General features: G+C 37.4%; 1 protein-coding gene across 3 annotated transcripts in view; it reads right to left on the bottom strand.

Annotated features, from left to right (window-relative positions):
- CATSPERE (catsper channel auxiliary subunit epsilon) overlaps nt 1–22,131 on the bottom strand; it is a 212,718-nt gene that overhangs the window by 8,904 nt on the left and 181,683 nt on the right. For all 3 annotated transcript variants that reach the window (XM_072647630.1, XM_072647632.1, XM_072647631.1), the window contains 3 exons: nt 7,514–7,600; nt 5,768–5,925; nt 2,471–2,524 (listed from right to left, as the gene is read on the bottom strand). In XM_072647630.1, coding sequence (XP_072503731.1) covers nt 2,471–2,524; nt 5,768–5,925; nt 7,514–7,600 — 299 coding nt within the window. The remainder of the gene's footprint in view (nt 1–2,470; nt 2,525–5,767; nt 5,926–7,513; nt 7,601–22,131) is intronic.

Here is a 22,131-nt window from a genome sequence, read left to right as displayed (position 1 = left end):
TTCTCTTACAAATGGCTATCTAGCCTCTGCTTGAATAATTCCAGTGATGAGCTCACTACTTCACAAATTGATCATTCCATTTTTGGTTAGCCCTAATTGTCAGCAAGTTCATTTTTTATGTCCCTTTGTAACCTTATATCCATTGGTTCCTGTTTTGCATTCTGGAACTCTCCAGAATGAGTTTATTCCTTCTCCCATAATACTTCAGCTATATGGAAGCCACTTTCATACCTTCTCTTTTTCAGGCTAACAGTATCTAGTTACTTAAATGCATTATCATATGACGTTGTTTTGAGTCCTTCCTTGAATGCACTCGAACTTTTTCCCTCTAAAAATATGGTGTGTAGAAACTGTACCCAGTAATCCAGATATGGTCTATTTATTGCACGGATGTTTCTCCTCCTTCTTTTGAATATTGTGCTTCTATCAATTTAGCCTAAAATAACAATAGGCAATTTTATGCTGCAATGACTTTGGGCAGCCACATTGTGCTGCAAGATTGATGCTGAGCATACTTAAGCCCCACAAATTTTTGTCCATTGAATGATCATCTAGACATATTTCCCTTATCTTGTAGGTGCACAGTGGATTTTGATAAGACTCAGTATTAGTTTCTTTTAAATTATATCTTGTTATATTTGACTTAAAATTCTACCTAGTTGAGATTGTCTTTTTGGGAGGGCAGGAGGGATTCTGACTTCTTTATCAAATGAACTAGTTACACTGTCCAGCTCACAGGGAAAATTGCACATAGCTCTTTGTGTTAGCTCAATCGGTCTTCTTGCTATTCTCCTTTCTCTGAGGTTGTATTGAGTATCACCCATGCTTGGACTGTGCTTCCTCATCTCCACATATAGGATCCTTCATTTTCTTCAAAGATCTGCTCTGGGGGCCACCTCCTATAGAAAGTTCACCCCTATGCCCTCAATTGCTAGTTCTCCTCAGAAATTATTTTGTATGTGTTTTATATTTCATTTTCTATGCCCATGTTGGGTATTGTCTCATCTTCCCTATCCCCAGGTCCCGGAATGTAAATTCTTTGAGGACAGGAACTGTTTGACTTTCTTCTTTGTATCTCCAGTACTTAATAAATGTTTATTGAAATGAATCATTAAAAATAGGTAGGAGAGGGCATTTGTTGCATATAGATTTTATTTTCTATTCTTTCAATTAAAGGATGACTTTCTCTCAAAGTTCAGTTGTTGCTTCTTGATAATAAGAGTTTGTATTGTGGTATTAGGGATTGACTTTAGAAAAAACTTGATTCCTCTGAATTCAAAACCTGCCTTGGGCAAAGCAGACTATAGTTTGAATCAACAACACCCCCACCTTGTGGTGGCTTTCTTAAAATGCAGGTACAGGGTTTCTGGGAGGCTTGGGGGAATGTAAAATTAAAAACTATAGAAAGTGACGTTACGTCATAGCACTTTGTAAGGGGATCATATAATCAGTTAAACAAGGTAACAAATGTATGACTTTTGAAAAATTCATTGAACATCTCTTTGCCTCACTTTCTCATTGGTAAATTAAGAAGTTTATGTACATTATCTCAAAAATCCTTTCCCATTTGAAAATTCTTTGATTTGAAAATTATAAATATTTCATCTGAATAGGACCATGGCTAAATCAGTATCTCCCACCTTATTCAGATCTTGAGTTGCACATTATGATAGAGGGATATTCTTTGTGACATTGATTTTTGGAATTTTCTCTTCATTTAGGCAATAACATTGTCACTGACTCTTTCTTAACAGAGAAGGCCTTAAATAGAGGAATCAGCCCTTGAATCCATAGCATCCTCATGGGATCATGGAAACGTAATTTTGTTTCCCCATTCCCAAACTTTCTGAGTGTAGAAGGGCTGTTACATTAGTATGGATAAGGGAGAACTAATTGTATTGAAATTCATTGCTCTGGGTACTCAGGTTTAAAAAACAAATGAATATCTTCTTTGGGGAGGGAGAAGCAAAGTTACCACAACTTTAGGTATTAGGACTCTTCTGACCCTATGATCTTGAGTTTGGGCTGATGCATCAGGGAAAGGTCCTGAACTATGTGTTTCCTTGGTTGTACCAACAGGCAATGTCAGCACAGCATTGGGGAAGACTGTTGCACACAGAATATGAATGATACAAAGGAGAGAGAGAAAAGAAGCAGGGTTTCTATGTTTGGCAGTGGGGAAAAAAAGTTTCATTCCCTAGCCTAACCTAGTCCTTCAAATCAACCATTTGTGAATCAGAAAACGAATATATTTACTGACACCTGAAAATCACACTTTTTTTCCCCAGTAGATATTGATTACTTTTCATTGGACAATACAGTAGATTATATTCTTGATGATAGATATTAGAGAAGGCAGAATTAAAAAAAATAGATTTGTTTTCTTCCCCCTCCCCCTATTTTTGGTATATAGTGAAGAGATCTAATATGTTTTAATAATTTTCCCAATTAATCCCCATTGATTTCTTACTCAGGAAGAATGCCGAACGTCTCAACTGCAAAGGTGACTGTTAGGTTACAGAAACTACAAATAAAAAAATGTTAAAATTAATATGAGAAAAACATACCTAAAATCCAATTTCTATACAATCTACATGAGTACAACCAAATCATTTAATGTGACTTAATCAGTCCTATTCTTTACGAGGGAAAAGGACACAAAGAATGACCTAATTTTCCTATATTGTATCTAAGCTGATTGGCAAAGTTTGTTTTAGTAGCTACCTAGAGATATTATTTATAGCAGAATTATTAATAATGTCATAGTTAGAAATTGATTTTCTGGATTCAATGGTGAGGACAGATTAGGACTCGAACTAAGGTAGCTGCAATGAGAATGGAGAGAAAAGGAATAGATATAAGAGATATTTCAGAGGAGTGACTGGTAAGATTTGGCAGCTAATTAAATATGTGGGATGAGGCAAGAGTTAAAAATGATTAAGAGATCTGGATTACTGCGAGATAGGGTGGGAGGAACAGTGGGATTTCTGCTAAGATGATGAATTTAATTTTGGACACACTGATTTTGAGGTGACATTAGGACAGACTCAGCTCTACATCTAATTAGCCAGAGATGAGGGACTGGAACTTCGGGGAGAGATTGAGGATGAAGAGAGAAATTTAGAAATTTTCTGTATAGCTGGTAATTTAAGCCATGAGTGCTGCTGAGATCACCAAGGGAATGTATATAAAGACAGAAATGGGCCAAAGACAAAATCTGGGGAGGCCTCCTTATATAAAGGTTAAGGATAGAGAATTCATTAAAACAAGTATAGTATCATGAAAATAGTGAGTGGAGGCAATGGTCCACGTCGTCAAATGCTGCAGAGATATCAAAGATGATAAGGCCAGAAATTGGGTTTATTGGTAGGGAGGTGGAGATAGAAGTCATGCTACAAGGTATTGGAGAATTATTGGATGGTGAGGCAGTGGAAGTCTCAGGGTCAATTACTTTTTCTAGAACTTTGACAGAGGAAAGGAGAATTAGGATGATGGTTCAAGGAGAGGTGGTACTCAAAGGACGGTTTATGGTTTTTTGTTTGTTTTTAGGATAGAGAATTCCTGAGCGTGAGTTTGTAGGAGATTAAAGATACATGAAAAAGAATTCATGAGAGGAAAATTTAATAACTATTTACAAAGTAACTAGAGCTTATGTACTTAAACATGAGTCCTTGCTTATGAGGGGAAGATCATTACTTCTGGTGGGGAACAGAGAAGGTTTCAAGAAGGGGCTGGCATTTGAACAGGGCTTTAAAGGATGGGTAAAAATTCAACAGGGGAAGAGAGGGTAAGAGAACATTACAAGCACAGCAAAGAAAATGAGCAAAGAGATAAAACAAGAAAAGCACTGGATGTGTTCAAGGAGTGGAGAATACAGTTAACCCTTCCACATCATGACTTTCCCTATTGTGGTTTTGATGTATTTCATGTCAGAAAAAGAAATTAAATGGGAATTTGTGAGGAGTTTTGTGGAAGTCACAGACTATACTTGAAGGTCAGCATATAACATGGAAAAAAGTTTAGAAACTCAGAAATGCATAACATATATGTTTAGTATTGTATAATGTCAACATATTTTATTTTTAAATACGATAATAATTCATACTTCTTTTCTGGTATAAAGAGAGGGCCAAAAATTTTTACATCGTTTTTTCAGATCACAGGGCACCCTGCCCCTAACCCCTTCCTTCTCCTCCTCACCCCCCCAAAGTGGAAGGGTTAACTGTGGTTCCCATCATTAGTGATATAAAGTGTGTGAAAGGAAGTAAGCTCAGAAGAGAGATCATAGTTGGAGCAAGAGATTTGGGAGGTTGTAGTGATTTCTTCTTTTCTCTGAATTTCTCTTGCATTTGCACTGGGTACCATTTATTACTTTGTAGCTTACTTGTATGTCAGCTTTATGACAGTTGAACTGTTTTATATCTATATAGCTTTCTTCTCCAACAAGAATATAAGCCTCTTCAGAGTAGGAAGGACATCTTACAAGATGAAGCACATAAGGACTCAGTAATACTTGTTGAATTCAATTATCTCAATCATAGTTGGCAACCAATAGTTATTTGGTTGATATTATACAATCAAACAACTGAACTTTATCAGTTAGAATTTAACTAAAGAAGAAAATTGTATGACAATTAAAAAAAAATGAGCATCTCTAAGATTCAAGTGGTTATTCTTACCAAAATAAATTTGATATCTCAGAGCTTTACTGAAGTTTTTCTTTTTTAAGATTTATTTTCTAATACTGTAGAACAGTGGTATCAAATGCAAATAGAATTGAGGGCCACTAAACCATACATCAGGATTCCTGTGGGCTGCATATTGACGTAGAGAACCGTATATTAACATCTATATTCTATTGTCATTTTCATTTCTTTTGTTAAATATTACCCAATTATATTTTAATCTAGTTAAGCCTACTCAGGAGTGTCGTGGTCCACAACATGTTTGACTCTTCTATTGTAGAAGGCATTTTAAGGAAAATAAGGCAAAGAATTTTGCCTTGGGTGCGGAAGTGCTGCAATTTGTATATTTCACATATAATCACATTTTAGGTTTGTAGACCAGAGCCAATTCAGAGCAAATTGGACTGACAAAATATTTAATTACATACTTCTTTTGTATTCATTTGGACATCACTTGTCTTTTCTGAGGCCATTTTGGGAAGTGGCAGGTGTTCCCTCATATATTCTTATCATCACCTTCAATTCAATCCAACAAGTATTAATTTATTTCCTACCTTGTGTTGAATTCCTGAAGGGATTCAGAGATAAAAATGCAAAACAGTTTCTGACCTCAGAAAGGCATAAGTAGCAATAGGAAAAATAGCTACAGAATTCAAGGGTAGAAGAAAGTGTAGAGATCAAACAGACAACTTGAACATCTTTTTTTTTTTTTCCATCCTGACTTCCAATTTTCTTTTCCTACTTCTTCCTGAACTCAAAGAAAGTATTCCTTTTCTACTTCACTCGTATCCTCTTTTCCACTTTTTCCCCTCCTTCTACCATTGCCTAGTTCTCCTCCATCCTCAATTTTCTTTTATAAAGCTTCCTCTTCTACCTTCAAATATTTATAGCTTTGATCACCTTAAAAATATGTACTTGTCCCCATGGATCCTCTTTTTTTTCTCAGTTTGGAAAACTGATACTAAAGAAAATAATTACTCTTTTCTTGGTTTGCCTTTTTAAACCTATGATTCATTGTTACTATTATTATTGCTGCAAGGTTTTAAACATCAAATTATTGCAACACAAAAATTTTCATGTACCTGTAGTTTGGATCAATGATCTTAGCTTGGAACACATAAAGGCCAACATGGTGATTTTTCCAAACTATTTTATTTTTATTGGTCAAGTTGAAGATCTCATATGGTTTTAATAGGTCTCCAGGTTTTCCAATGGAAAATGAAAAGCAGTGTCTATAGTTCTAAATAGATAAGAAATAGAAATGTCAACGTCACTTGCTGATTTCTAGTAAATGCTTAACAACTATCTCTGCAGTAGGAAAAAAGCATAGATGACAAGCTTTTAAGTATAATTTGCATTATTATTTTGGACTTCCCATTGGTGCCCCAGTAGTATCCCTAGAACAGCTAACCTCGTTATTTATATTAGGAACCAATGATAGATTGGATTGGAAGAGGAAAACAGATTCAAAGTTTTACAAAGAATGTGACAGAAAAGCTGTACCACAGCTGAGATGAAAATCTTGAGGACTATGGCGAAAAGATTTCAGGAACTGTGAGTTAGCTCCCTTTGCTATACATGTTCTAAACTTGAGTTTACTTTCCTGGGCACTTTTTACATTCGGGTAGGAGAGTGTGTCATACATCTTTAATGGGGACATTTGGTACCAACTATCCCATCTGAAGAAATATCTCTTTCTAAAAAAGCTAATTAACTCTGACTAATTGATATCAAATGATAATCATGGTAGCAATATCAATTGAGTCTCATGAGTTTTATTACTAGAAAAGAAAAGCTAGAAAAGCCATTCCCAATTCCTCATGGCTACTCCTAGCCTCAGGAAAGGAAGGAAACAAGAATTTATGTAATGCCTACTATGTGCCAGGCACTGTGACAAGCACTTTATAAATATTCTCATTTGATCCTCACAAAACACCGGAAGGTAGGTGCTATTAGTATCTCAATTTTACAGATGAGGAAATTGAGGCACACAAAGGTTAAGTACCTTGTCCAGTGTCACATAATAAGTGTTGGAGGCCAGATGTGAATTCAGGGATCCAGGCCTAGTATTCTATCCACTAGCGACTTACCTGCCTCTGAGTGGTCACCTATATGCACTTTGGAGACCTGTCAAACTGAATGAGAGTTTGGAGAGTTGTGCTATGATGTTGAAATGAGGCAGTTGGGTCACATTGCCTACGGATCTATATCCTTAGGAGTTCCTCATTTGGATGAAATGACAGATAATAAAATTTGACATGAGTACTGGCATGTAGTCCTGGGGATGCAGGCACATACAGTCCTTCCATCAAAGAATTTACATTCTAATGGGGGAGAGAACATATAAATAAACAGATACATATAGAGTAGATGCAAGGTGGACTAAGAAGGAAGGGTACATGAAGCTGGGGGGACTGGGAAAGGACATCTGCAGAAGGCATTTGATCCAAGTCTTAAAGGAAGGCAAGGATTCTGAGAGGTAGAAGTGAGCAGGAAGGGTCCTTGAGGTTTGGCAGACAGCTACTACCAAGAAGCAGTAATGGGAGATAAATTGTAAGAGAGCAGCATGTTGGCCAGTATGATTAGACCACACAGTCTTCCTTATTTCCAATCTATCTATGATGCCGTATTACCTCCAAGTATCATAATAATAATATTATAGCACAATAACCTGTGGAATGGCAAAGCATTTTAAAGAATATCACTAACTTTAAAAATATTTATGCCACTAGTTATCTATCAAATTTTATATCTCATAGAAATCTTATAATTCTCTAATTTAAAGTAATCCAACTTTAAGAAACAATGTACAAGTTTAATTTTCTTACATGAGGGCCCCAGACTTCTTCAATAGGGAGGTCTTTATTTTTTGATATCATTGACTGCCATGACTGTGCTTCATTCACACAACCAGCCTGTTAAAAAGAGTATTTGCAAAGTCAAGAAGATTTATTTTTCTCAAAAGATTATCAAAGATTCGTGGCCCGAACCCACACAGTAATGATACTTGTACAGTTTGTACAGAGGCATGTTTCCTTCATCATTGCTCTCAAACTAATGTTCAGCAATGGCCCTGCTTTCTGAAAGAAGCAAGGGATGCCTTCAGAATCATCATCAAGAGTTAACTCCTCTCACAAATTTGGAAAGCAATTTCCCCCTACTTGTCTCTCCAAAAATTGAGTGGGAAAGATGAATTACATTAAATAATTTGACCAAGAGACTGAATTGCCAGGAGAAGCCATTCTCTGACAGTTTAGATGAACACCCAGGGAAGTTATATCAATTCAATTTTAATTCAAATTTAAAAAATCAATTCAGTGAAAAGAAATCAAACTAGCTGCTTAGTATGGTGTGAATGAAACAAACAGCTGATTGATTTGACTCTTCAGTTATGATTTGGCATCCTGGAGAGAAGATGGTTTAGTTTGCACATCAAAGCTCACATTTGGACAGAGTTGCAATCAATCCTAGGGCAGCTCTTCCTGAGTTCATATCTGGCCTTGGACACTTACTAGCTGTGTAACCCTAGGCAAGTCACTTAACCCTGTTTTGCCTCAGTTCCTTCATCTGCAAAATGAGCTGGAGAAGAAAATGGCAAACTACTCCAGTATCTTTGTCAAGAAAACCCCAAATGGAGTCATAAAGAATCAGACATGACTGAACCACGACTGAATAAAACAGCTAATCCTCTTCTTTTCCACCACTCTCATTTCCTGATAGAACAAAATAAGATCATAGAAAGCTCCTTCTCAAGAGGCCCCTTGAGACTTGAGACTTAGTGATAACCCAGGGGTCCCATGCATTTTTTTATAATCAAGCTTGGGTTGAGAGGAAGAACATACTAAGGAATTATGATAGGGCCTTATGTGTCAGGACAATCTTATTTGTAGGTGACTATATAATGGGATTTGAACAGTACTTGAAGTTTCCTTTATCTCCAAATAAGTCTTTTACTAGAGTGCCACAGTGTATGAAATCCTACCTTTATGGTCAGTCCTTTGGGTTAAAGTATTGTGTGTGTTCGTCCTTTGTTGCCCAAGAAGACTATGTCATCAGAGAAATGATGATGACTTGCTCTTGACTTTGTTTTGAGTGAGTGAGGGCTGTGCAGGTCACCAGCCTCACTTCTCCTCCAGAGCCATCTGGGTCCAGTGATCAGATATTCATCAGGATAACTGGACATAACCCAGGATGAGGCAATTGGGGTTAAGTGACTTGCCCAAGGTCACACAGCTAGTGAGTATCAAGTGTCTGAGGAGAGATTTGAACTCAGGTCCTCCTGACTCCTGTACTGGTGCTCTATCCACTGCACCACCTAGCTGCCCTGGGTTAAAGTATTATGTCTCTAAGAATTCCCTTTCAAAATATAAATATTCCTGTGAGAGGTAACACATTAAGGAGTCATGAAGTTTTTGTTGTTGTTATTATTAATGAGGCAGCTAGGTGGTAGAGTCAGGATGACCTGAGTTCAAATCTTGCTTTGAACATTTCCTAGCTGTGTGGTCCTGGACAAGTCACTTAACCTCCTTCTGCCTCAATTTTCTTATTTGTAAAATGGAGTTGATAATAATAGCAACTAGCTTCCTGGAGTTGTTGTGAGGTTAAAATCAGATAATATTGATCAAAGTGCTTAAAGCACCATATACATACTACAAATGCTAGCTGTTATCACTATTTTAACATTTTAGTATGGAATAGGCTGCTAGATTGCTTTTAGTTAGCTATCACTTTGAAAAATAAGGCCTGGTAATATTGAGATACAGTGCGGATAAGTTTCATGTCAAGCAATATGAGTCAAATGAGTCAAGAACTTGTACAAGATGATATTCTGGGTTAGGCCTGACTCAACCTGCCCTGTGGTAGTATAAGGTTTGGTATTGGAACAAAATGAGACACTTGTAGGTCATTAAAAAGTTAACAAAAGGAGATCTATTAGCCATAGCAGAAGAGTATTCAACAAGAATAGGCACTGAGGACGCCTTGACTTGATTCAGGTCAAGGAAGCTCCCTTGTGTATTAGCCATCATAATCCACCAACCAAACCTTCCTCACCCCAGAATGTTGTCCCTATTGCCCTTAGGTCCTCATGGCTGGAGGAGCCAAGATGGCGGAGTAGAAGAGGAGCCAAGATGGTGGAGTAGAAAGACACACATATGCTAGCTCCAAACCCACAGCCCATAAAATACCTGTGAAGAAGAACTCCCAACAAATTCGGGAGCAGCAAAAGCCACAGAACAACGGAGCAGAGGAGATTTCTGTTCCAGAGAGACCTGAAGAACTGACATGAAAAGTCCATCACACACCAGACCTTGAGCAGAGCCCAGCCACGTGGCACGGAGAAGAGCAGATCTGAGAGGACTTCAGGTATGGGATCTCCAGTGGCCACACTGGTCCCTCCACCCACAGGTGCCAAAGGTCAGTGAAAGGGTCTTTTTGGCTTGCCGAGAGGGGAATGGGGTGTCCCCATAGCTCAGGCCCCCTCGGGAGGCAACAGCGGAGGCAGCAGTGGACAGGGGCTCCCAAAACAGGCAGGAGTTCGGATCCATTGTTGAAGGTCTCTGCATAAACCCCTTGAGGGATCTGAGCTCGGTGAGGCTGAGCACCCCACCTGAGCACCTGAACTTAATCTCACACTGAATAGCTGCCCTGCCCCCGCCCAAAGCCCTGAGGCTGGGAAGCAGCATTTGAATTTCAGACCCCAAGCAATGGCTGGGCACCAAAGTGGGTGTGGAGAGGACACTCAGAAGTCAAGTAACTGGCTAGGAAAATGCCCAGAAAAGGGGGAAAAAAATAAGACCATAGAAGGTTACTTTCTTGGTGAATAGATATCTCCTCCCTTCCTTTCAGATGAGGAAGAACAATGCTTACCATCAGGGAAAGACATAGAAATCAAGGCTTCTGTATCCCAAACATCCAAAATAAATATTCAATGGGCTCAGGCCATGGAAGAACTCAAAAAGGATTTTGACAATCAAGTCAGAGAGGTGGAGGAAAAACTGGGAAGAGAAAGGAGAGAGATGCAAGAAAAGCATGAAAAGCAGGTCAACACCTTGCTAAAGGAGACCCCAAAAACTGCTGAAGAAAATAACACCTTGAAAAATAGGCTAACTCAATTGGCAAAAGAGGTTCAAAAAGCCAATGAGGAGAATGCTTTCAAAAGCAGAATTAGCCAAATGGAAAAGGAGTTTCAAAAGCTCACTGAAGAAAATAGTTCTTTCAAAATTAGAATGGAACAGATGGAGGCTAATGACTTTATGAGAAACCAAGAAATCACAAAACAAAACCAAAAGAATGAAAAAATGGAAGATAATATGAAATATCTCATTGGAAAAACAACTGATCTGGAAAATAGATCCAAGAGAGACAATTTAAAAATTATAGGGCTACCTGAAAGCCATGATCAAAAAAAGAGCCTAAACATCATCTTTCATGAAATTATCAAGGAAAACTGCCCTGATCTTCTAGAACCAGAGGGCAAATTAAGTATTCAAGGAATCCACCAATCACCGATCACCGCCTGAAAGAGATCCAAAAAGAGAAACTCCTAGGAACATTGTGGCCAAATTCCAGAGTTCCTTGGTCAAGGAGAAAATATTGCAAGAAGCTAGAAAGAAACAATTCAAGTATTGTGGAAATACAATCAGGATAACACAAGATGTAGCAGCTTCTACATTAAGGGATCGAAGGGCGTGGAATATGATATTCCAGAAGTCAAAGGTCCTCATGGCTGCTTTGTACTCAGGTCATGAGGAAGTGACATCAAGAATCTGAGTTCTCTGTCCACTGAGCCAACCAAGCCTGAGGATGTCTCAATATCTTTTTATAAAAATCTAGACTAATCTGCATGGGAGGAATGGTTTAGTTTTAGCTATTACTCTTAAGATAAAATGAAGTAAAGTCAAGGACTTCATAGTCTAGTTGGTTTTGATAGGGAGAAAGTATCTCCTATTCAGGTTACTATCAATAGAAGGCAGTCCTGGGCAGGACCTCAACAAGGACATAGCAATGATTACCTGTAAGAAGGAAGCAGTGTCACAGGGGAGATTAAAGGTGAGGGAAAGCATACTTGATTTGTTGGAAAGGTGACTCATGGAAATCCAAGGAAGCTTGAAAAAGAGACTGCAAGGCTTCCGAACTGTGCTAGGAAGAGGGCCCAAAAGGAATCTGATCCAGGGCCAGGTAATGTTTGAGACTAGGACATTTATTTTACATTTACATTTAATTTTAGTTTTTCTCAATTACATATAAACACAATTTTTCTAACATTCATTTTAATAAACACTTTGAGTTCCATATTCTCTCCTTCCTTCTCCTCTTCTAGCTCCCTTGAGAAGGCAAATAATTTAATATAGTTTATATTTGTGCAGTCATGCAAAAACATTTCCATATTAGCTCTGTTGCAAAATAAAATACAGACAATGAAAAGAATAATAAATTTAAAAAATACTTCAATCTGTATTCATACTCTATCAATTCTTTCTCTGGAGGTGGATAGCATTTTTCATTATGAGTCCATTGAAATTGTCTTGGATCATTGTATTGCCAAGAAAAGCTAAGTTATTCAAAGTTGATCATCATACAGTATTACTGTTACTGTGTGCAATATTTTCCTGGTTCTTCTCACTTCACCTTGCATTGGTTCATGTAAGTCTTCCTGGGTTTTTCTGAAAGCATCTTGCTCATCATTTCTTATAGCACAATAGTATTTCATTACAATAATATGCTAGAATTTATTCAGTCATCCCTTGATTGATGGGTATTAATTTCCAATTCCTTGTCATCACAAAAATAGCTGCTAGAAATATTTTGGTACATATAGGGCCTTTTTCTTTGATTCCTTTGGGATATAGATCTAATAGTGATATTGCTGGGTCATAAGCTATGTACAGTTTTTATAGCCCTTTGGACATAATTCCAAATTGTTCTCCATATCTCACAGATGATAAAATTCATAACCCAAGAACTGAGCCCAGGGTTAGAGACAGAAGTATCTGGGCTACAGTCCCTAGGTTCTGAAAAATTAAGACTTTATGATAAGATGGTGGAATTAGAAGGAATAACTGGGAAAACAGATAAAAATAGTCAACATTGCAAGGAGTCTTAAATCTCATTGTGTTGGACACCTTGGTCTTCCACGCCTTCTATCATTCATATATCACTAGACTAGCCCTTCATATCTGCTGAAGTTTTTTACTGTCCTAGAAGCAGTAGCAGGAACTGGGCATTTCTGGCGCTCATTGATATCATAGCCCACCAAAAATGTTAACACTGGCTTTCTCAGTAAATTGGCTCATGAAAAATGTATCGAAGTTGTCCATAAAAAATCAGGTTACCTTAATTGCTGTTTGCTGCTGTATAGTTTCCCACAAATGACCGAAACTTATGATGATTTTATGCAATTCAGTATGTCATTTTTATTATATAAACTACTGAAGCCAGAAAAGGCATAAGATTGAGTAGAATTTCGGCAGAGTAAAAACTATATTCCCAAATGATTTCCCTAGGTACATTTATAGGTACATTGTTGTTTATTTCATTGCCTTTGTTTTGTTGATGTGGATAGAGCAACAAATATCAGCACTTTTTTTTCTGCAAGAAATGTATAGAATAAAGGCAGAAATTTAGAATGACGGAGTTAAGGCAGAGGTTGATAGAGATGCTCTCCCTTCTACCTCCCCCAAATCCCATTCACCTAGCTCTTTTGTGGTTATACCCAGGTTAATTTGCTTGGCATCCAGCCCCACACAACTACTTGGTAGTTTTGTTGGATTCTCAAAAAAGGGTTTGAGGGGATGCAGAGTATTAATCAAGGCTCTGATATGTGATAAAGTGAGTTTTCCAACCCCATATCTGATATTCAACTGGAACCAGAGACTTTGAGCCAGCATCAGGAGAACAGTTTGAAAAACAAAGAAAGAAGAGCCTGTCTGTTTGTTTGGGTACAGCTGTCATAACCTTAAGTTATAGGGAATGAAAGAGCTTTAGTTCTTTTTTGCTAGGAAGAAGATCATTAGTGGTTATACTCTATCAGATAGTAGAGAGAGCAGAAAGAGGGATCCAACAGGTGTTTTAGTGCATTCATTATACCATGTGGCATATGGTAGCAAAAAGCAGCTCAGGAAACCCTGGCGCTAGGAACAAATGGATATGCTTAGCAGAGATGACCCAGCAGAGAGCAGAGATGATACAGTTCCTAAAAGGGAGTGAAGAAAAAATGCCTAGTATTGAGAAGCGGAGAGTAACACTATCACATCACCAGAAGATAGAAATTAGAGACTCCGTAATGTGAGCACTATGAGTTTACCTGGCCACACTTGTTACTACATGGTCGGACATTTGTGCTTCTTCCATGCATGTCCTTTCAAACACATTCATGGAGATAATTCACACTTTCAATACTGCAGAATATGTAATTCAAATTTTCCTTCAAATTCTTCAAGCAAAAATCTCACATTTCTCATGGACATTTATGGCCATTTTGTCCTGACAGAATCTATTTCATTATCAGCTCTAGGGTTTTTTTTAAACTAACCTAAATGTCTCAAATCAACCTGTGGTGCTTTTATGACTGCAGAGTGAAATGCCTTGGCAAACACCAATGGTATCTCACGTACCATCAATATTTACTGCCCAGTATAATAATCCACCACAATATCCCAACTTGCATCATTCTCTCAATAAAAGGGTACCATCAGAGGAAGAAAATTAAAGTCACAACTCATGTACAGTCTTAGAGCACATTTTGTAGCTCTTTATCTTGCAGTTGCTTCCACAATCATCCATTCAAGGACAGCCAAAGCTAACAAAGGCTTCAAAGATTGGTTTGATATAACAAAGCGTGTATCCACTGATGGCCTACTTCCTGGTAGATGTCCATAACTCTCAGCTTCACTTTCACATGACAGAAGCCTGAGTGAGAGGGATTGCCTTCATCCTTTCTGTGACTATCACCATGACTGTGGACTCACGTGACTTTACAAGACAGGGTATCTGCTGTCACATTAATCTTCCCTGATAAATGTGGGCTAAACTTGATGCTGTTTGGTCCTTCTATTCATCTTTGATTGGCACATCTGATTTAGCACCAGCCAGAAGAGGTTTGGTATCCATCCCTACTTGAATCTGAGCTTCACAAATATGATGTTAGCATATATGAGTGAGTGAAAGTTGACTTCCAAGTTAAGCACCACAATTTGTACATGAGATGAGTCTCACTTTGTCAGTAAGTTATCTACTGGAAAATACAATAGGTTTCTGATGTATATTGTTCGTTGGGAATAAGACTGCTCCCAGGCCTTTGGAGTGCAGGTGGTAAGGGAACAAGCATTTATTAAGTGCCTGATAAATACCAGGCATTTGTCAAGTACTTAACAAATATTATCTCATTTTATCTTCACAACAAGCCTATGAGGCAGATGCTATTATTACGCTCATTTTACAATTGAGGAAACAAAGATTTATCTGATTTAGTAAGTCCAGTAAGTGTCTGAGGCTAGATATGAATTCAGGTCTTCCTGATTCCAGGTCCAGCACTCTCTCCACTGTGCTACCAGCTACCTCATATCACTTCTTTTGAGCTGTGCTTGCTCTTTGTCACTTTGCAATTTATTTTTAAATGTTTTTGTGATCATAATTTCCACTTACAATGCTATAATCATTTTATTTTTTAAAATTCATTTTATTATTATTTTATTTGTTTTGAGTGTTCTACAATCATTTCCATACAACTTAGATCTTTTCCCCTCCCTCCTCCTTTTTCCCCCTCCCTCCCCTCTTCCTCCCTGAGATGTCATACAATTTTATATAGGTTCTATACATACATTCCCATTAAATACATTCTCACCTTAGTCATGTTGCACAGAAGAATTAAAATGAATGGGAGAAATCATAAAACAAACCAAAACATAATACAAAAGAAAATGATCTGCTTCATTCTGTGATTGAATTCTATAGTTCTTTCTCTGGATGTGGAAGGCATTTTGCGTTAAGAGAGCACTGGGAATTTTTTATGTCCTTGCATTGCAATGAAGTTCTAAGTTTACCAGAAAAAATTCTTGCACATTGTGGTTGCTGTGGTGTACAAAGTTCTCCTGGTTCTGCTCATTTTGCTCATATAAGTCTTTCTAGGCCTCTCTGAAGTCTTCCTGTTCATCATTTCTTATAGCACAATAGTATTCCATTACATTCATATACCACAATTTGTTCAGCCATTCCCCAATTGATGGGACACCCCCTTGATTTCTAGGTTTGGCCACCACAAAGACTGCTGCTATAAATATTTTTGTATATGTGGGATCCTTTTCCATTTTTATGATCTCTTGGGGATACAGTTCTAGAAGTGATATTGCTGGGTCAAAGGGTATGCACATTTTTATAGCCCTTTGGGCATAGTTCCAAATTGCTCTCCAGAATGGTTGGATCAGCTCACAGCTCTAACAACAATGAATTAGTGTTCCAACTCTCCCACATCTTCTCCAACATTTATCATCTTCCTGTTTTGTCATGTTAGCTAATCTGATAGGAGCGATGTGGTACCTCAGAGTTGTTTTGATTTGCATCTCTCTGATCAATAGTGATTTAGAGCATTTTTTCATATGAATATAGATAGCTTTAATTTCTTCCTCTGAAAACTGCCTGTTCATATACCTTGACCATTTATCAATTAGGGAATGACTGGTATTCTTGTACATTTCACTCAGTTCTCTATATATTTTAGAAATGAGGCTTTTATCACAGACACTAGTTGCAAAAATTTTTCCTAGTTTTCTGCTTCCCTCCTAATCTTGGTTTCACTGGGTTTGGTTGTGCAAAACCTTTTCAGTTTAACATGATCAAAATTATCCGTTTTGCACTTCCTAATGCTTTCTATCTCTTGTTTAGTCAACAATTCTTCCCTTCTCCATAAATTTGATAAATATATGTTTCCTTGCTCCACTAATTGTTTATAGTATTAATCTTTATATCTAGATCATGTACCCATTTGGACTTTATTTTTGTGTATGGTGTTAGGTATTGGTCTATGCCTAGTTTTCGCCACACTGTTGTCTAGTTTTCCCAGGAATTTTTGTCGAATAGTGAGTTCTTATGCCAGAAGGTGGGTTCCTTGGGTTTATCAAACAGTAGATTGCTATATTCACTGACTACTGTGTCTTGAGTACCTAACCTAATTCACTGGTCCACCTTTCTGTTTCTTAGCCAGTACCAAGTGGTTTTGATAATTGCTGCTTTATAATATAATTTGAGATCGAGTAGAGCTAGGCCACCTTCCCTAGCATTTCTTATCATTAGTTCCCTTGATATTCTGGACCTTTTGTTCTTCCAGATGAATTTTGATATTATTTTTTCTAGCTCTAGAAAATAATTATCTGGTAGTTTGATTGGCATGGCACTGATAGGTAAATTAATTTAGGTAGAGTTATCATTTTTATTATATTATATAATGTCTACTATAGCTTTAAATGGGATTTCTCTTTTTATCTCTTGCTGTTGGGCTTTGTTAGTAATATATAGAAATGCAGAAGATTTGTGTGGGTTTATTTTGTAACCTGCAACTTTGCCAAGGTTGTTTATTATTTCAAGTAGTTTTTTACTTGATTCTCTGTGTTTCTATAAATATATCATCATATCATCTGCAAAGAGTGATAACTTAGTTTCTTCTTTGCCTATTCTAATTCCTTCAATTTCTTTTTCTTCTCTTTGCTACAGCTAACATTTCTAGTACCATATTGAATAATAGTGGTGATAATGGACATCCTTGTTTCACCCCTGATCTTATTGGGAATGCATCTAGCTTATCTCTATTGCATATAATGCCTGCTGAAGGTTTTAGGTAGATACTGCACATTATTTTATGGAAAGTTCCCCTTATTTCTATGTTTTCCAGTGTTTTTAGTGGGAATGGGTGTTATATTTTGTCAAGCTTTTTCTGCATCTATTGAGATAATCATGTGGTTTCTGTTAGGTTTGTTGTTGATATGATCAATAATGCTAATAGTTTTCTTAATATTGAACTAGTCCTGCATTCCTGGTATGAATCCTAACTGATCATAATGTATTAGTCTTGTGATAAGTTGCTGTATTCTTTTTGCTAAAATTTTATTTAAAATTTTTGCATTTATATTCATTAGAGAAATTGGTCTATAGTTTTCTTTCTCTATTTTGGCTCTTCCTGGTTTAGGTTTCAAAACCATATGTGCATCATAAAAAGAATTTGGTAGTACTCTTTCTTCCCCAATTCTCCCAAATAGTCTATATAGTGTTGGAAATAACTGTTCTTTAAATGTTTGATAGAATTCACTTGTAAATCCATCTGGCCCTGGAGATTTTTTCCTAGGGAGTTCATTGATGGTTCGTTCAATTTCTTTTTCTGAGGTGGAATTATTTAAGTATTCAACTTCCTCTTCTGTTAATCTGGGCAATTTATATTTTTTTAAAATAGTCATCCATCTCATTTAGATTGTCAAATTTATGGGCATACTGTTGGGCAAAGTAATTTCTAATTACTGTTTTAATTTCCTCCTCATTGGAGGTTAGTTCATGCTTTTCATTTTTGATATTGGTAATTTGGTTTTCTTCTTCTTTTTAATCAAATTGACCAAAGGTTTATTGATTTTTATTGTTTTTTTTCATAAAACCAACTCTTGGTTTTATTTATTATTTCAATAGTTTTCTTAATTTCAATTTTATTAATCTCTCCTTTGGTTTTCAGTATTTCTAATTTGGTATTTATTTGGGGATTTTCAATTTTTTCTTTTTCTAGCTTTTTCAACTGCATGCCCAGTTCATTGATCTCCTCTTTCTCTACTTCATTCATGTAGGCATTCAAAGATATAAAGCTTCCCCTAAGAACTGCTTTTGCAGTATCCCATAAGATTTGGTAGGTTGTCTCATTATTGTCATTCTCTTGAATGAAGTTGTTAATTGTTTCTATAATTTGTTGTTTAACTCACTCATTCTTTAGGATTAGATTGTTTAGTTTCCAATTAATTTTTGGTCTATCTTTCCATGGTCTTTGGTCTTTTATTACATATAATTTTTATTGCATTATGATCTGAGAAGGATGCATTGACTATCTCTGCCTTTCTGCATTGGATTGTGAGGTTTTTATGCACTAGTACATGATCAATTTTTGTATATGTGCCATGTACCACTGAGAAAAAAGGTATATTCCTTTCTTTCCCCATTGAATTTTCTTCAGAGATGTATCATATCTACCTTATCCAGAGTTTTATTCACCTCCTTAACTTCTTTCTCGTTCATTTTGAGGTTAGACTTACTAAGTTCAGAGAGGGGGAGGTTGAGGTCCCCCACTAGTATAATTTTGCTCTCTATTTCTTCCTGTAACTCGCTTAACTAATCCTCTAAAAATTTGGATACTATGCCACTTGGAGCATATATGTTTAGTAATGATATTACTTCACTGTCTATGGTGCCTTTTAGCAGGATACAGTTTCCTTCCTTATCTCTTTTGATTAGATCTATTTCTGCTTTTGCTTTGTCTGAGATTAGAATTGCTACCCCTGCTTTTTTACATCAGATGAAGCACAGTATATTCTGCTCCAACCTTTTACCTTTAACCTGTGAGTATCCCCCCATTTCAAATGTGTTTCTTGTAAACAACATATTGTTGGATTATGTTTTTTAATCCATTCTGCCTCTGTTTTATGGGAGAATTTATACCATTCACATTCACAGTTATAATTACTATCTGTGTCTCTCCCTCCATCCTCTTTCCCACCTTTTGTAATTTTTAGTTCTCCCTTCTCCCTTCCCCTCCACAATAGAGTTTTAATTTTTATCACCACCTCCCTCAGTCTTCCCTCCCTTCTTTCAGCTCCCCTCCCTTTTACTCCCCTTTTCCCTTACCACTTCTTCCCTCCCTTTTACCCTCCCCTCCCCTTTCTCTCTCCCTTCCCCTCTTCCTGCCTATAGAGCTAGTTAGATTTATATACTTAATTAAGGTTGTTGTTCCCTCCTTGATCCAAATCAGATGAGAGTACCTCTCAAACAATGCTCCTCTCCCTCCTCTTTCCCTCTACTGCAATATAGTTTTGTGCCTGTTCTTGTGATGTAATTTACCATTTTATGCCTTCTCTTTTTCACTTCTCCTGTTACAATCCCTTTGCACCCTTCATTCACATTTGTTATCATTACATCATTTACTTTATACCTGCTCCCTCTATCTATGTATATCCTTTATATATATATATGTACAATTCTCAAAATTAACAAGTATCATCTTCCCTTATTGGGATGTAAACAGTTTGCTCATATTGAGTAACAAGTTTTTTTCCCCCCTGTTTCTCTTTATGCCTCCCTTGAGACCTGTGTTTGAAGATTGAATTTTCTATTGGCTTCCAGCCTTTTCATCAGGAAGGTCTGGAAATCCCTTATTTCATTGAATGTCCATCTCCTTGTCTGAAATATTATGCTCAACTTTGCTGAGTAATTGATCCTTGGCTGTAGTCCCAGCTCCTTTGCCTTATGGGATATCATATTTCAATTCCTTTTACCTTTTAATGTAGAAGCTGCAAGATTCTTTGTGATCCTGACTGTAGCTCCTTGATATTTGAATGGTTTCTTTCTGACTGCCTATAGTATTTTCTCCTTCACTTGATAATTCTGGAATTTGGCAATGATATTCCTTGATAGTTTTAGTTTGGGATCCCTTTCAGGAGGTGAACAGTGGATTCTTTCGAAGACTATTTTGTCCTCTGGATTTAGGACTTCTAGGCAGTTTTCCTTGATGATTTCTTGGAAGATATTGTTCAGACTCTTTTTTTCTTCATGGTTTTCTGGCAGGCCAATAATTCTTAGATTTTCTTTCCTGGATCTGTTTTCCAGATCAGTTGTTTTTCCCATTAGATATTTTAAATTTTCTTCTATCTTTTCATTCTTTAGATTTTGTTTGACTGATTCTTGATGTCTCATAGAATCATTAGCTTCTACTTTCCAAATTCTAATTTTTATCAAATTGTTTTCTTCACTTAACTTTTGCATCTCCTTTTCCATCTGTCCAATTATTCCTTTTAAGAATTTATTTTTCTCTTTTTGAATTCCTTTTCCATTTGTCCAATTTTTTCAGTTAGGTTTTGTGCTTCCTTTTCCATTTGTCCAATTTTCCTTTTTAAGGAGTTGTTCTCTTCAGTGAATTCTTTTTTCATACTTTTAAAATCACTGGTCAGTTTTTCTTCTATTTCTCTAATTTGGCTTTTAAAATTCTTCTTCAGCTCTTCCAAGAGTACTCTTTGTGTTTGCAACCAGTTTCTATTCCCTTCTGAAATTTCAGATGGGAGTACAGTCTCAATGCTGACCTCTTTGGTATTCATGTTTTGGTCCTTGTCCCCATAGAAAGATTCTATGGTGTTTTCCTTCCTGTTTTGCTTCTTACTCATGATGATGAGGTTTTCTCTGTTGTGGTCTATGGTTCTTTCAGGTGGAAGTTAAAGAACCTGGTGCTGAACTGGCTGGTGTGAGAAAACAGAGACCAGGTGAATTCTGGTCGTGTTTCCCTGGATTTGCCCTGGAGTTAACTTGTTAAGTGTGGGCAAAGGGTGATCTGGCCACATGAGATCTTCTCAGCTGAGCTAGAGCAAAGGCAAGCTCAGGGGTTGGTGATTCCGGCTGCCCCAGTGTCTTCCCATTTCCACTGGGGTGCTGAGGCACGTCTGGGGTCCTGGTGTTGGTGGTTGTGAGGCTCCACCACCTGGGGCTCTGGATCTCCTCCCAGTTCACTGAGGTGGGGCTGTCTGGGACAGTTCTGGTCCTGTAGTGTTCTTCTTCTGCCACATGAAGAGGAGGAATCCTCATTAGCAATTTTCCTAGCCTCACATGCTATGAGACTGTTTCCCCTTCTGCTGATCCCACTGATCCAGGATTTTTCTGGGGAAATATTTTATGGTTCTTTCAAGGTCAACAAAGGGAGGGGGAGAGAGCATTTACCAATTACTCTGCCATTTTGGCTCCTGGAAGTTCAAGTAGATGACTTACAAGCATTTAATCTGCAGGCTGATAGTCTCAGGAGCAGCCACTGCAGTTACCTGAGGTTCTGTGGTTCTCACTCTCTTGGTTCCACTGGACTCCCATCCTGGGCTGATATGCCCGAGTTTCTGCATTGCTGCTGCCTCAGATCACCCCAGAGCTTTCCTGCTTGGCCCTGCTGTGAAGGGGATGTGCTGCGTTGTGTGATGTGTGCTCCTCCACCCCCGCAGAACAGAACTTTCCCTTCAACCTTCCAATCTGTCCTGGGCTATGAATTTGCCACAGTCTGTCTCTTCTTGGATTCTGCCCCTCCAAAATTTGGTCAGTCTCTTTTTAGAGGTATCTGAAGGAGTTTGTCTAAGAGCTTAGGTGAGTAGTTCCTCTCACTCTACCATCTTGGCTCTACCTCATAATCATTTTATATATTGTTTTCTTGGTTCTGTTGACTTGACTTTGCATCAGTTCA

The sequence above is a fragment of the Notamacropus eugenii genome, chromosome 2 (assembly GCF_028372415.1).
Source record: "Notamacropus eugenii isolate mMacEug1 chromosome 2, mMacEug1.pri_v2, whole genome shotgun sequence".
In the NCBI taxonomy this organism is placed as follows: Eukaryota; Metazoa; Chordata; class Mammalia; order Diprotodontia; family Macropodidae; genus Notamacropus; species Notamacropus eugenii.
This window is presented reverse-complemented; position numbering and strand designations above follow the sequence as displayed.